General features: G+C 42.7%; 1 protein-coding gene across 19 annotated transcripts in view; it reads left to right on the plus strand.

The window, feature by feature from the left end:
* The window catches only part of RIMBP2 (RIMS binding protein 2), a 591563-nt gene that overhangs the window by 539865 nt on the left and 36299 nt on the right, over positions 1-15399 (plus strand). For all 19 annotated transcript variants that reach the window (XM_068243476.1, XM_068243541.1, XM_068243461.1 and 16 more), the window contains 2 exons: positions 7175-7278; positions 8564-8635. In XM_068243476.1, coding sequence (XP_068099577.1) covers positions 7175-7278; positions 8564-8635 — 176 coding nt within the window. The remainder of the gene's footprint in view (positions 1-7174; positions 7279-8563; positions 8636-15399) is intronic.

A 15399-nucleotide genomic window follows, 5' to 3' on the forward strand; every position in this document is an offset into this window, starting at 1 on the left:
GTATTATGGTGCAACATATTTTTGTAATGGAAGACAAATAGCCTGCCTTATCCGAGTTAACACGCCTTATCAGAGATAACACGCCTTGTCAAAGTTAACACACCTTATCAGAGTAGCATAGCGAGTGCTACAAACTTAAAGGGGCCCATACACCTAATGATTTTCCCACCGATATACAGCAGATTCGATCACTTAGATCAAATCTGCTGTAAAATCTCCACGCAAACGCTGACAGAACGATCGATCTCTGTCTGAAATCAATCGTTCCCGTCAATTCCCGTCGATGCGTCTGTGCGGAAGATTTTTCTTGATCGCCGGCGGGTCGGGAGTGCATCGATAGCGGTGTTCGAATGCCCGACGACCGACGCAATACAGCGGCAATACATTACCTGCTCCAGCCGACGCGACTCCCCCGGTCTCCGCTGTCTTCTTCTCCGCTCCGGGCTCCAGCTTCACTTCTTCCTGTCCCGGCAGGAAGTTTAAACAGTAGAGCGCCCTCTACTGTTTAAACTTCCCCTGGACAGGAAGTTATGTGAAGCCAGCCAGAACCCAGAGCCCAGCGCAGAGAAGAAGACAGTGGAGACTGGGGGAGTCGCACCGGCCGGAGCAGGTAATGTATGCGGGGGGGGGGGGAGGGGGAGGGAGGCAGCTCCACAGATTGTGATCGGTTTCATGCTGAAATTGATTCAAAATCTGTTTGCAGTAAATGCAGCCATACAATCCCTCTCTGATTCGATCAAAGAGGGATCTATCTGTTGGTCGAATCTGATGGCAAATCGACCAGTGTATTCCCACCTTTATGCCTGCTAATTGGCAAAGACGAGAGCTCCACTCGTCCTGCCCTGAGCCCCAGCGGGTTTGTAGCACTCGCTATGCTACTCTGATAAGGCATGTTAACTTTGATAAGGCGTGTTATCTCTGATAAGGTGTGTTAACTCGGATAAGGAATGTTATCTCCAATAAGGCATGTTATTTATGATAAGGCGTTAACTCGGATAATGCATGCTATTTGTCTTAGTGAATCAAGCCCCATAGGTGTTGGTAGATAATCATCTTTGGAGCTGTAACTGTAAGTGACTACTTGCTGACAGCACAGTAAAGGTGAAGGGATCCTAAATCCTGCAAAACACTCCTTCGTGCAATCAAACATTCAAAGGTGCAACTACAGAACTGTCTTTTTGAAAAATTTGCAGTTTGAACATCCTTTTTCTTTTTTTTATAAGGCATCATATGATGATTCTCTAGTATAAAATAAAAGTCCAAAACGGTGTAAACCAGTCTGCTGCTTGCAGAATAGCTAGCTGTCAGTAATTCCCTTACTGCTAAAGTTAAAGAGGAACTTTAGCCTAAACAAACATACTGTCATTAAGTTACATTAGTTATGTTAATTGAAAGAGATAGGTAATATAATCTCTTACCCACCCTGTTTTAAAAGAACAGGCAAATGTTTGTGATTTCATGAGGGCAGCCATCTTTTTGGTTGAAAGGAGGTGACAGGGAGCATGAGACACAGTTCCAACTGTCCTGTGTGCTGATCACCCCTCCCAGTTGCTAGGCAACGTGAATAACAACATAGGAAATCCCATCATATTTTGCACAGCATCAGGGAAAAAAAAGCCTGGGCAGTTTTCTTTGATGGGTGGAGCTTAGCTAAAAATGCAGCTAAAAATGATGCTTTGGTAAGAAAAACAAAGTTCTGATGCTGTGAAACTGTTAAAGAAACACCAAGCTTTTTCAGTTCTGCTGAGTAGATATTTAGTCCCAATATTCAGCCAATAGCTGCGCACTTAGATACTGCTAAACAAGTGTCTCTCTTTTTCATGTAGGTCAATCCCACAATACAAATAATGTCCTTCCTAAATGACATCCAGGATACAGTGACCAATTCTTGCGGAAAATCACCTCCACCACACCCCAAGCAGTGGGAACTCACCGCATACAAATGACCCTCTATTAGATGGGTCTCCAGCGCCTATGGGGTCATCTGGCCACCCCCTGCCACTCGAGGAATCTCCTCCACTGTTGTCACTTTGCTGCAGTATCAATACACCTCAAAAAAAAACATAACCGGAGCTCCCATAGCGTAAAATTGTAAAAACACTTTAATTTTAAACGAAATGCAAACTTACAAATGTGTCCGTTGTTTAAGGCACAGAGTTTTTGTGGGATGTACCCCAATCGTGGGCCACCGGGTCGGCTTAGCTGCGCTGGGAGGCCAAACGACCAGCGCAGCTAAGCCGACCCGGTGGCCCACGATTGGGGTAGAGCCCACAAAAACTCTGTGCCTTAAACAACGGACACGTTTTTGTAAGTTTGCATTTCGTTTGAAATTAAAGTGTTTTTACAATTTTACGCTATGGGAGCTCCAAAGTGACAACAGTGGAGGAGATTCCTCGAGTGGCAGGGGGCGGCCAGATGACCCCATAAGCGCTGGAGACCCATCTAATAGAGGGTCATTTGTATGCGGTGAGTTCCCACTGCTTGGGGTGTGGTGGAGGTGATTTTCCGCAAGAATTGGTCACTGTATCCTGGATGTCATTTAGGAAGGACTCTGCATTATTTGTATTGTGGGATTGACCTACATGAAAAAGAGAAACACTTGTTTAGCAGTATCTAAGTGTGCAGCTATTGGCTGAATGTTGGGACTTTTATCTGTATGTAGAGCAGCGCACCACCATTGAAACCCCGTATTTTATTATCAGCGCAGTTTTATGTATTTGAGTAGATATTTAGTCCAGGGGTTCACTTTAAAGAGGAACTATAGTGAAAAGGGGGGGAAAATAAATCAGTACATTGCAAAGTGAAGAGTTCAAAAAATAGAAATATCAAGAAATTATTGTTTTCACCATGTAATTTATTCATATTGTTTGATCCACAATTAGCCAGCACATAATCATTTTTACTACTTGCAGACGTGAAAAAAAAAATTCAGCACCAACTGCCATTATCTATAACCACACCCCCTAAAAATGCATTAGGCTTAAAGATTGGTTTTTATAGATATACATATGCTCAGAGGGAAATACTATTTGTTTGGCAGTTGGAAACAGCTGTTATTTCCCACAATGCAACAAGGCTCACAGACAGGAAACTGTCAGGACCTAGGTGCTGACATCACAATGTGGGAGGGGTTTCACCACAATATCAGCCATACAGAACCGTACAGAACAAAACGTATATTTCAGTGCAACAGAAAATAATAATGCTATATAAAATATAATAATATACCCTAGTGCTCTATAACTTCAATGCCTTTTAATGGATTATCTGTAAAACATGTTACAATTATAGATATTATTATGCATTATAGTGTATATAATAATGTTATATACACAATAATTGTCTATCTGTGCCTCCTAAAAGTAGGAGAGCAGCACTATGTTTGCTGAAAGATGTAGTTTAGTACTGAACAATATTTGCTGGGATGTGTGACAAAGCGGAAATAAAGGAAATACTACTTCCTCTTCACTGACTAAATACAATGCATTGCTTTAGCAGGGACAAACCTAATATTGCTTAAAAAGCTGACTTTTAACTGAATTTTGTAGCAGATTACTTTTTGCAAATGTATCCTGTTCAAATAACTATTTCCTTATTTACCCTAATATAACTATACTATCACATTGAGAGGTGCCTCTATTATCCTCTTCCACTTCTGAGTAATGGAAGCTTTGCCTTTTTATATTGCATCAGTTTAGAGTGTAATTACTTTAATATTCTTGATCATTTTCACCTGAATTGGATTTTTGTTCCAAGACAAATATGGCTTTGTTTCTTTCTCTTCTTTTTTTTTTTATATATTTCAAAGGTATTTATTGAGCAGGTAGGGGGGATTTCAATCAGTATTCAAATGATTTACCGAATATTCCGGCGTATAAGATGACTGGACATATAAGACAACCCCCAACTTTTCCAATTAAAATATAGAGATTGGGATATACTCGCCGTATAAGACTACCCCTCTTCCAACACACACCAAATAAAAATAGAAAAAAAACATCACATACTGTTGCCATGTATGAACAGATAACGGTGCTGTACTGTATGTGGTATCCAGTATATAGGTGATTGACTGGTTGGATTGGTAAACTTTCCCTCTCTAAGCGGATTGGTCAGTTCTCCCTGTCTCCCTGTTTATCAGAGCGGTAAGGAAGAATAGATCACGCTGTGACCATATAACACGCCTCTTTCACCCTTCTGGCCCACCCTTGTATCCTATTTACCTCCTTCTCTGCCTCTCTGAACTCGCACATGTGTGCCTGCACCACTTCACTATAGTCCTCAGGAGCGAGATCTGAGAGTCGGTAACAGGATAGGGCGTATCTCCCGATATCAATGACTCCCGGCGTATAAGACGACCTCGTACTTTTCAGAAGATTTTCAAGGATTAAAAAGTAGTCTTATATGCCAGAATATACAGTACATATTCACAGCAAAACAAAACAAAAAACTATACTTAAAGCAACAAAAAAACTAAAACAAGTTTTTTTTCATAAATGTAGCACAGTATCTCTAAATCTAAACGACCTCATTGTACAGTGTATACTCTCCTTCTTCCTAAGAAAAAAATGTTTAAATCGCCTTTGTTTTTAAATAGTTCAAATCCCTTTTTTTTATCCACTGTAAGTACCTTAGTAAAACCGCTATACTATCATTTTAAGTGTGGACGAAAATAAATAAGGGAACCCATCCTTCAAAACATAGCCCTAAATATACTTTCATGTCTGTGAAAGATGAATAATTTGGCTATGGCTGTACATGGATGAGTTTTGGCTAGTAAGGAGTCTACAGTCATTGTTTTCTGTTAAAATATTACTCTGGACAAAAACAAAAAAAATCTGTAGTAACCCCCAGTAATATTTCTGGGATGCTTCACCACTGACTTCCTAGCGGTCCTGGCCACCATCCACACACATTAAAGTGGAATATAACCCTGCATTTCATCTTTGCTCTAAAAAAAACCACGCACGCACACACACACACACACACACACTTTTCTTTAACTTACAGCCCAACTTTCTGAAAATAGAAAGAGGGTCAGTTTGTAAATCAAACACATTTGGGCAAAAGAGATGACTGAACCACACCCCCAGTTACTTTCTTTCACATTTCTAGTCAGGCAAGCAATGACGAATGTATGAACAAAAAACACATTTTTAGTATCATTCTGGTCTGTCCTTCCATCTCTAATCCTTGATTAATATTAACATTTCAAGATAAGCACCATTCATGATTTAGAATCTAGTCATACAAAGTAGCATAAAGCAGCCACTTTTTAGTATACACTAACTAACAATTTAACATACACTACCATGGCCACTAACAATAAAATTTCTAGCGAAAAACCGTTTGAGCGATCAGATAATTCTGATCGGAAGAAAAATCGTTCATTACACCATCAACGAACCAATCTTTGCTTCCTATCTATCATAACCAACAAGAAAATTCAAATTTTGTTTTGATGAAAATCCAATCAGGCGACTACTTTTATAATCGTTCATAATCGATTGTGCCCATCAACTAAGATTATTTACAACCAATCTGATCAGAATTTCTGATCGCTCAAATGATTTTTCGCTGGAAATTAGACCGTTAGTGGCTACCTTTGTACTGATCTCTACTGCAGGCTAAAAAGAGAGAGACTAGCAGGTTAAAGCAGCCAGAGCTGGTTTGCTTCCAAAATAGTCATAGTTGTGAGCTATGCCCTGGTAATACTGCCTACTGAGAGGAGGTAGTACTGCCTACTGAGAGCAGATCAACACTGCAAGGGATTGGGAACATTTGGGAAACTTTTAATAAAAGCATCCAAAATAAGGATTAGTGAGGACAGTTTAACAAAATGCAAAACTGTCCAAGGGTGTACCAGGCTGTGGAAGAAGGGTTACCATACCTGTATTGCTTCCTCTCGCTGATGCACTCCACACCTCTCTTCATCTTCTTAACACTTCCACCTTGACAGAGTTAGTGCTGGTAGTTAAGGAGGAAGTGTGGGGAAGTTGGAGAGCTTCTTGGAGTGCAACGGCGAAAGATGGCATCACAGGTGAGTTAACCCCGTCTGTCGTGGCCTCCACCCCCCACCCCCATACACACAGTTTAAACAGTGTGACACAACCACACACTGCTCATATAATGCAGAAGGGAATGTGGAATTCTACTTTAATCCAATTAGGTTATTTTTTTTTCTTTTCTTGCTCATGACTTATACTTGGCGAGCGAACGGTAACCACCTTTCTTTGCTGAGCTACTGAGTGGAGAGAGGATGGGGATTAATAATGACAGGCGTATGATGGTAACATACTCTCTACACTCTTTATAAACCATTGTATTTTGAATTAACACTGATGACCACCAAAAGCTTACTTTCAAAATGTTTGTCGTCAGTTTTGACTAGAAGAGCAGACCAATGCTGACTCATCTGGTTTGGGTATAAGCAAATAGTTTGGGAATACAGTGTTTGTTGTCATTAAGAGGTTAACTATTGTGACAAAACCACTCCCTTTTCTACTGTTGTTTCCTTGGTGGTTTAAGCATCAGTTTAAAATGTAAAAGGGTTTTCTAAACAATTTAAATCTGCCTTACAGCAGTGATAGTTCTGCATTAAATAACAACACAGAATCTAGAATTTCAGTTGTGTAAAATTTGAAGTAATGAACTAGGCTCAAGAAATATTATCAAAAATTATCTACTGAATGATTAAAGCATTTGCACTTTTGAGATAAATGGATTCTCATGATTATAACAAAAATGAAAAAAATAAATAAATAAAACAAATCAAACATAAAAGCAATAAAGGATGCCAAGGTCTAATTGTGCAATGGCAAGAGCCAAGTCAAAACTTGTCTATAGCCGATTATCTATGAATAAACAGTAATCATTTTAAACATGATGCAACTTGAGGAACAAAATGGCACACAAAGCAGTAAGTTTGTGCTGATACATAAACAGATGCCATTGTTTAAGTCATGCTCAAGGGACCATCTATTGAAGAGGCATTTATTTAAGATGAGGGTTAGAGAAGATGTGTCACAGAAAACTGTCATCACTGTTCATTTCAGCTTCTTTGTCCACTCCGTTGGTCTTTTGTCCAGCTTGTTGGTTTGATCATGAGATATAGTTAATTGTGGTAGAGCTGATTTACAAATGAAGTACATGAAATATTTTATGATTGTCACAGAGCGAAACAGGCGAAGTGGAAGGCAGCATTCGGTGTCCACAAGAAGGATGGTTGCACTATATGACTACGACCCAAGAGAAAGTTCACCTAATGTTGATGTAGAGGTAACTGCTTTGGTCCACTACCTACAGCACACGTGTCAAACTCCAGGCCTGGAGGGCCAGATCCATGCCAGTGTTTAGGATGGACTCAGAAAGAGAGGACTGTGTTCTACCTGATGGACCACACCTTTCCTGATTCAGACCCATCAATTCATTTGAGCTGTATCAAAAATGTGTGATGATCTCGGCCCTCGTAGGACCGGTTTGACATACCTGACCTACAGCAAAAATGTAACATAATTACCATTAGTGTTATAGGCCTGAGTGTAAATTAAGCTATTTATAAAATTATACAAACCAGAAATTATGGTGTTGGTACCTTTACAATGACGGTGCACCAATTTCATAGAAAAACATTTTTTTTCATAAATATCTAATCTTGTAGTTGTTTGACTTCATATAAAAACTGTAAAAATTGCCTTGCATATTTCAGTTGAACTCTGACCACCTTTATGAATACACCTGTAAATAGTAAAGGTCATACTTGCCTCACTCAGGAAGCTCCCTCTGCTCCCCAATGCCCTTCTTCTTACTTCATCCTTGTCCTCTGACATTGCGGTAAAGATGCTAGTAATTTTGGACATGGCGGGAGAGCAGAAGTGCCAACTGCAGTTACAAGTATGCCGACAGGGGAGCAAAAGTTCCAGAGTAATTTGGACACCAGGCGGGGGTGTGGTAGTGCTGGTCACTAATTCAGGTCCTACTGCTGAACTAACTGCGGCTATAGGCGTGCCAGTAGGGGACCAGTAGTGTGTGTCACTAACTCAGGTCCTTCTGCTGAACTAACTGCGGCAATAGGCGTGCCAGCAGGGGACCAGTAGTGTGGGTCACTAACTCAGGTTCTACTGCTGAGCTAACTGGGGCTATAGGCAATGCGACAAAGGTGTCAGAGTAATCTGGACACCAGGTGGTGGAAGCAGTAGTGCGGTCACTTACTCTGGTTCTGTTGCAGCACTTCTACTCATAAGAGAGGTTAGTGTTAGGAGTAGGTGGGTGGGGTAGTTGGGGGAGGTTGGTGTAAGGAGTCGGTGGGGGGAGATTAGTGTTTGGCATAAATAGTGGAGGGTTAGTGTGAGAATAGAGATCAAATATTAAGTATAATTACCAATATTCTACTGTCAGGAACTGAGCATTGTAAAATATTGGCATGGGCGATTGTAAAACATCAGTAAATTACCAATTTTCTACTATTGACCTTACATTGCACCATTTTTATCATGTGCCTTTTTTTTAAATGTACTCAACTATAGTAGATAGAAGTAAACACATTTCTTTCTTGTTCCCACAGACAGAGCTAACTTTTTGCACGGGTGACATTATTACTGTGTTTGGTGACATTGATGAAGATGGATTTTATTATGTAAGTATGCACACAATTTAATATTTAAAATGTATCTCTGATTTCTATAAGAAAATCAAACCTAGCCAGGTTATCTCAAGAATGAAATGTAAATCACTGCAGCTATCCTTCCAGCAGTTACTGGTGGTAGGAGGATAATCAGTTGAACAGGGAAATGCAGAATGCCTGGTGTCCCCCTGGGCAAGTACCGGTATTCTCCTCTTCTGTGGTATGAATGGGTTATTGCAGTTAACGTTGATATACTATAATGTTTATCGAAATTGTACTTCCTGCTGCATGCAGACTTCTGGGTAAACAGTGAACCAGTGACATGAAAACTAACTTTATACAACTGCCTTTGTTTCCAGCTGGTATTTATATTTTTGGGAATCCACAGAAATCACACAGTGAAGGTGTTGCAGTGCACCAGTTTAGTCCATATGACCAATGCCCATCAGCAACGTTGCCGGTGGGCATTGCCATGCCACAAAAATCACTCTTGCATTTACTATTTTTTTCTTTCCCGCGGGTTCATGCTAATGTTTTTTAGGACCTGTGCATTCCAGTGACCATTAATGGTCTGTTCACAGAGTAATCAGTACAGTAGGATCATATTGTGCATTTCAATAGCAGAAGTCAGCTCACATAAAGTGAGTCATTTTGTAACAGTAAGCTTTGGCAATACTGACATCAGTAATTGCCGTGGATTGCCTTCATGATCGTGCTCCATCATCCAATCACATTCCTTATCTTTTTTTTCACTATTCAAAGCTTTATTAAGCAAAGAAATTCAATAAAAGTACAAACATGTCTTCATCAGATAAGGCACATATACAGTTTCATATAAACATAGATAGGTTAATTATGTCGAAGACTGCTATCCTCTTTGTGTAAGACTGAAGCTGATTATAGAGTGACCGGGGTTCTCTACAACCAGTCAATAGGGCAGCTTGGCCCTGCCCATTAGTAGGAGTAGGAAATACTCTCAGGAGAGCAGAGAGGAAGCAAGTAAAGGGAACCTGAGTAAAGAAAGAAGTAGAGCATCTCGGGCAGTTGCAGATGATAGCGCTTAGGGAGTGTTTGGTAGCATCAGCTGTGGATATGGTGGATTTAAGGCCCCACTCTCTGCAGGAAGTCATCAGATAATTTGAAATGGTGCCAGACTGCCCAGACAATGTTGAATTTTTCAAGATTATCTGCAGCCGCTGAGACCAGTTCCTCCATCTCTGCAATCGCATCAACCCTGCGAACCCACTCCATGAGAGATGGGGGGGTAGGGGATTTCCAGTGAGTTGGAATGAGCGCCCTTGCAGCGTTGATCAAATGGATTAGTATGGATTTCTTGTAAGCTCTAATGGAGGAAGTGGTATCATGCAGTAGGAGGCATGCTGGGGTGAATGGAATTTTGTCAGTGGTGATGTGTTCCATTAAGGAGTGGGTTGCTTTCCAGAAGTTGTGAATGACTGGGCAGTCCCAAAAGATATGGACAAGAGTACCTCCAGGGGCTCCACATCGCCAGCACTGGTCTGGAACAGAGGGGAACATTTTATGCAGAACATGGGGTGTCTTATACCAGCGCGTTAGGATTTTGTAACCAAGTTCCTGAATATTGGAGTTTAATGAACCTTTGTGGTTAAAGAGGATAATTTGTTGCCATCTATCATCAGTAAATTTCAGCTTCAGGTCTCTTTCCCATTTATCTTGGAATCTAGTATTTCCATCCCAGTTTGCCCCGAGCAAGAGTTGGTATATGGAGGACACCAAATGTCTGTGGGGGCCTTTGCTAACCACTAGGTTTTCAAATGGGGTAAGTGGTTTGGGCCAGACTTTCTTAATTTTGTCACTATGAAGGTAATGAGAAATCTGAAGGTATTGCCACCAAGTCAGGGGGGTATGGGTCTCAGATATTGAGTTAAGAACCACTAGCGATTTAATTCTACGATTGCAAATGAAGTCTTTAATCCTAGGGGTTGAAAGGGCAGGATGGTTCGAGAGGAAGGGGATCTCACGAGCTGGAGAGAATTCCGGATTGTGTAATAGTGGAGTTAGCTTACTAGGGGAGGTGGTCAGCCCAACTTTTGAGGAGTTTTTCCTAATGCATGAGATTGCTGCGTCAATTAGTGGGTTGCCCAAGTCCCCTCTTGCGTGTTTACTAGGTAGGACCCAGCCAATGACTGGGGCAGGGGTTGAAGTGAAGTCTTGCTCAACTAAAACCCAGTGCTTTGTGTCCAGCTCGTTAGACCATTCCACTACTCTGGATAGTTGTGATGCAGTGTGGTATTTGTTCAAGTCAGGGAGACCCGGACCCCCGCATTCTTTGGGCATGCAGATCACAGCTCTTTTAAGACGGGGTGGTTTGTTTCCCCAGATGAATTTAGAGATCTGTGTTTGGAGGGAGCACAGATAGGATGGAGGAAGTGTTATCGGGAGGCACTGACTAACATAAAGGAACCGAGGAAGCAAATTCATTTTGACAGAGGAAATCTTTCCAAACCACGAAAGGCAAGGTTTTTTGGCCCATCTCGTCAAGTCGTCAGAGAGGGCTCTACCCAGGGGTTCAAAGTTTAAATGAAACAGTTCAGACAGTTCACTGGGAATAATGATTCCCAGATATTTCAAGGATGATTTAGCCCATTGGAAAGGAAAGGACTGTTCACATTGAAGGACTAACTCTGGTGGCAGGGAAATATTTAAGGCCTGAGATTTGGAGAAATTAATCTTTAGATTGGAGAGTATGCCAAATTCCTGAAACCTCATCATCAAGTTCGGTAGTGAGATTAAGGGGTCCTGCAAAAAGAATAGGAGGTCGTCGGCAAATGCCGCAACTAGATGTTCGTTTGCATCTATTCTCACTCCCTTAACTGAAGGGTCTGATCTTATACAGTTAAGAAAGGGCTCTAAAGTTAAAATGTATATAAGTGGCGAAAGGGGGCAGCCTTGCCTGGTCCCATTTGATAATGACAAGGGGGACGACAGTACGCCATTCGCTTTAACCCTGGCAGATGGGTTTGAGTAGAGTAACCCGATCCAGCGGATCATGGGTTCGCCGATATTAAGGCATGACAGGGTGGCCTGGATATAATCCCAAGCCACCCTGTCAAAGGCCTTCTCTGCGTCAGTGGACAGAAGGAAGATCTTCGCTCCAGTTTTTTTAGCCAGGGAGATAATGTCAATTGTGCGGAAGACATTGTCTTTAGCCTCCCTCCCGGGGACAAAGCCCGCTTGGTCACCTGTTATCGAGTTGGGAATAAATGGTATGAGCCGATTTGCAATGATTTTAGCCAGGATTTTTGCATCCAGGTTCAGCAGCGAAATAGGCCTATAGCTTGAACACTGTTGCGAGTCTTTCCCGTCCTTGGGGATCACAGTAATGTGAGCTTCAAGGAACTGGGGAGATGGGACAGTAGTTGGGTTGGCAGAGTTGAAAGCTGCTATGAACCTGGGGGCAAGGATGTGGCGGAAAAGTTTGTAGTACTGGGAGGATAGGCCATCTGGGCCAGGTGCTTTTCCAACTTTGAGTGCAGATGTAGCTATAAGAAATTCGTCCTCAGAAATGGGTGCTGAAAGCGTTTCCCTGTCGTCAGTAGAAAGGTTAAAGGGACGGCAGAATTTGTTTAAGAAGGCCTGCATCTTAGCGGCTCTTTCAGGGCCTCTGGGGTCAGGTGACCCCATTGGGTACAAGTTGTATAATTTCTCGTAGAATTGTCTGAACTGTTCTACTATACCCTCTGGTGAATGGACCTTCCGCTGGGTTTTGTCTATAATGGAAGAGATGTTTGTTTTAAGGACCTGCTTCCTCAGAGATCTGGCCAGCAGTCTTCCAGGCTTGTTGCCAAACTCATAGAAGATGCGCTTACTCCAGCAAACCTTCCTTTTTGCCTCAACTAAGAGATACCTAGATAAATATACTCTAGCTGTGGTCAGTTCCTCCAATCTATCCGCTGCTAGGGATTGTTTGTGAAGTCTGTCAATCTCATTTACTCTGGCTGTCAGGTTAGCTATAGCTTCTTCCTTTTCTCTTTTGAGCAAGGCGCCCATGTGAATAAGCCTCCCCCTGACCACCACCTTGTGTGCTTCCCATACAGTGAGTGGCGAGGTGTCTGGGGTTTGATTGATAGCAAAATAGTCGGAGAGAGCAGTAGAAATCTTCTCTACTCTTACCTTTTCGGCCAAGAGATGAGGGTTTAAACGCCAACACCAAGTTTTAGTCACCCGCTCAGGGAGCTTGAGGGTGAGGGAGACTGGAGCGTGGTCTGAAATGCTTTTAATACCAATTGAAGTTTATTGTATCAGGCTCAAGTCTCTTTGGGATAGAAATAGGTAGTCGATGCGTGAGTGCTTATTGTGTATTTGAGAAAAGAACGTAAAGTCCTTTTCTCTGGGGTGGGTGATTCTCCATACATCAACAAGAGATAATTTCTGTAAGTGCGATCTGATAGATTTCAGAGATCTGTACGATAAGATTGAGGATCCATTGGAGCAATCTGTGAGTGGCTCCAGAGGAACATTTAGGTCACCCCCCAGAATCAATATGCCTTGCATAAAATTCAGCAGTTTTGACAAGGTGGTGATCAGAAAGGAGGCCTGCTTCACATTGGGAGAGTAAAGGTTTGCTAGAGTAATAATTCTGTTGTCTATTTTACCTTTCACAAATATATACCTTCCCGCGGGATCTTGTTGGACCTCTATGACATTAAAAGGAATGTTTTGGTTGACAAATATTGAGACCCCTTTTGTTTTTGTTGTGTCAGAGGTAGCGTGGAACGCCTGGGGGAAGCGTCTATCAAATCTGGATGGGATATGACCTGAACGTAGGTGTGTCTCTTGGAGGAGGGCAAAATTTGCCTTCTCCCTTTTCAGGAGATCAAATATCATCGTCCTTTTTTCAGGGGTATTCATACCGTTTACGTTTAGTGACACCGTTTTCCAGGTGAGAAAACCAGTATTGGTGGCCTCCATATTTTGATCGTGTGTACCCATGTTCCAATATACCAGTGTCGGGCGATGTGGTGGTAAGAAGAAATTTAGTGGAGTATATGGTACCGGGACGCCCAATTTGTGCACCCGAGCGTGTACGACCCTCTTCCTCAGGGAGAGTAGGCCCTCACTCCAGTGTTTATCTGTAGGGGATACCAGGAGGCAAGAAGATAGAATTAAGGAAAGAAAGAGAAGGGGGAGAGGAGGATAGAGTGGGGATAGAGACAGTAACCTATCTAATATGGGAGCTCGAGATACAGGCATCCCACGTGAGTACAGTATGGGGTACTGCACTCACCCAATATGTGGGTAACCTTCTCAGTGTGTAAGGTATACACACTGTTGTGGGTTGTGGAAAGAAACCGAGAGTGTGCGAGCTAATCTCATGTGTGTCTTCACTGCATAGTGCAGGGGATTTTACCTGAATAAAGATCCGAGCAAATATAATTCAAACTAAACATTAAAAGGACACTAAACCAAATAGCCTTAAATAGACCTCAAATAGCTGAACCCTCAGGGAAGAACGGGTCTCCCTCCCCCTCCGTGAGCAAGGCCCAGAGTAGTATAGGGAAAAATTTAGCATGCGTGTAAGAATGACCCGCATCCTAATGGCTTCATTGTAGTCATAAAAGGAGAAGCAGATATTAAGCGGCATAATCATATCTAGCAAGCAAACTCAGGGCAATGCATCGTTAACACAGTCCCCCCTTTCCCCCCTCCCCTCCCAACAGTAGCCCCTTGTCCCAAACATAGATATATAACAAGATTTTTGGATAAAGCATAATCAAAGTAAGGCAGCACAACGAAGCTGGGGTAAGTAGGGGTTGGTGTCAAATGCGCGAGGTAACCAGTAGTAGAATAACCAATGCTATTAGGAACATTATAGTTAAGTCACTCTGGGAGCCCCACATCATAAAGGCGGTCTCTCCGAGGGGGAAATACGCATGATAGGGTCTGGGGAGCAATGGGGGGCAGAGAGGGAGACTTTACAGAGTACCTTCTATCACTCGCCGCCAAAGATTTCGGAAGTGCGTGAGGAGACGGAGGTTCTCCTCTGTGGTAACCCGGATTCCGGAGGGGTATGGGGCGAGTCGGCCGATTGGGAATCCAAGGGTGTGGAAACAAAGTCTCCTGCGGACGCCAACTCGGGGATCGACAACTCACCGTCCCAGTTTGGAATATTCACCGATGACAGGCCCAATTCAGTGCAGAAGTCAGACATGCCTGCAGCAGATCTAAGTATAGCCAGACGATCACCATGCATCACCGTTAGAGCAAATGGAAATCTCCATCGGTAAGTATACCCTTTGTCGCGCAGCAGTTGAAGCAGCGGTTTGAGGGCCCTTCTTTTAGCCAGGGTGATAGCTGAGAGGTCCTGGTACAGGGCAATGGGGTGATCGTTAAAGCGGATTTCCTCATTGTTTCTAGCGGCTTTCATTATATCCTCCTTTTGCTTGAAGGATTCAAGGCAGCATATGATGTCCCTGGGCTTGTCACTTTCTAGGCCACGGTGCCTTAACGCTCTGTGAGCCCTGACAAGTGGGAACTCGGACCCTTCTGGGAGATCCATCAGGTTTGCAAAAATCGAGTGCAAGGCCGGTTCAATCTGCTCTGTGGTGACTGTTTCGGGGAGGCCTTTCACACGAATGTTGCACCTCCTGCCTCGGTTGTCAAGGTCTTCTAAGTGGCGGGAGTGTGCCGCGATTCTAGCATTCTGGCCTACCGCAAGCCTATGGAGCATAGTGATTTGTGACCCCTGGGCGGTGTCCGCAGCTTCTAGGGCCTGAAGCCTCACGCCAAAGGCGGCG

Source organism: Hyperolius riggenbachi, chromosome 1 (genome assembly GCF_040937935.1).
Source record: "Hyperolius riggenbachi isolate aHypRig1 chromosome 1, aHypRig1.pri, whole genome shotgun sequence".
NCBI lineage: Eukaryota > Metazoa > Chordata > Amphibia > Anura > Hyperoliidae > Hyperolius > Hyperolius riggenbachi.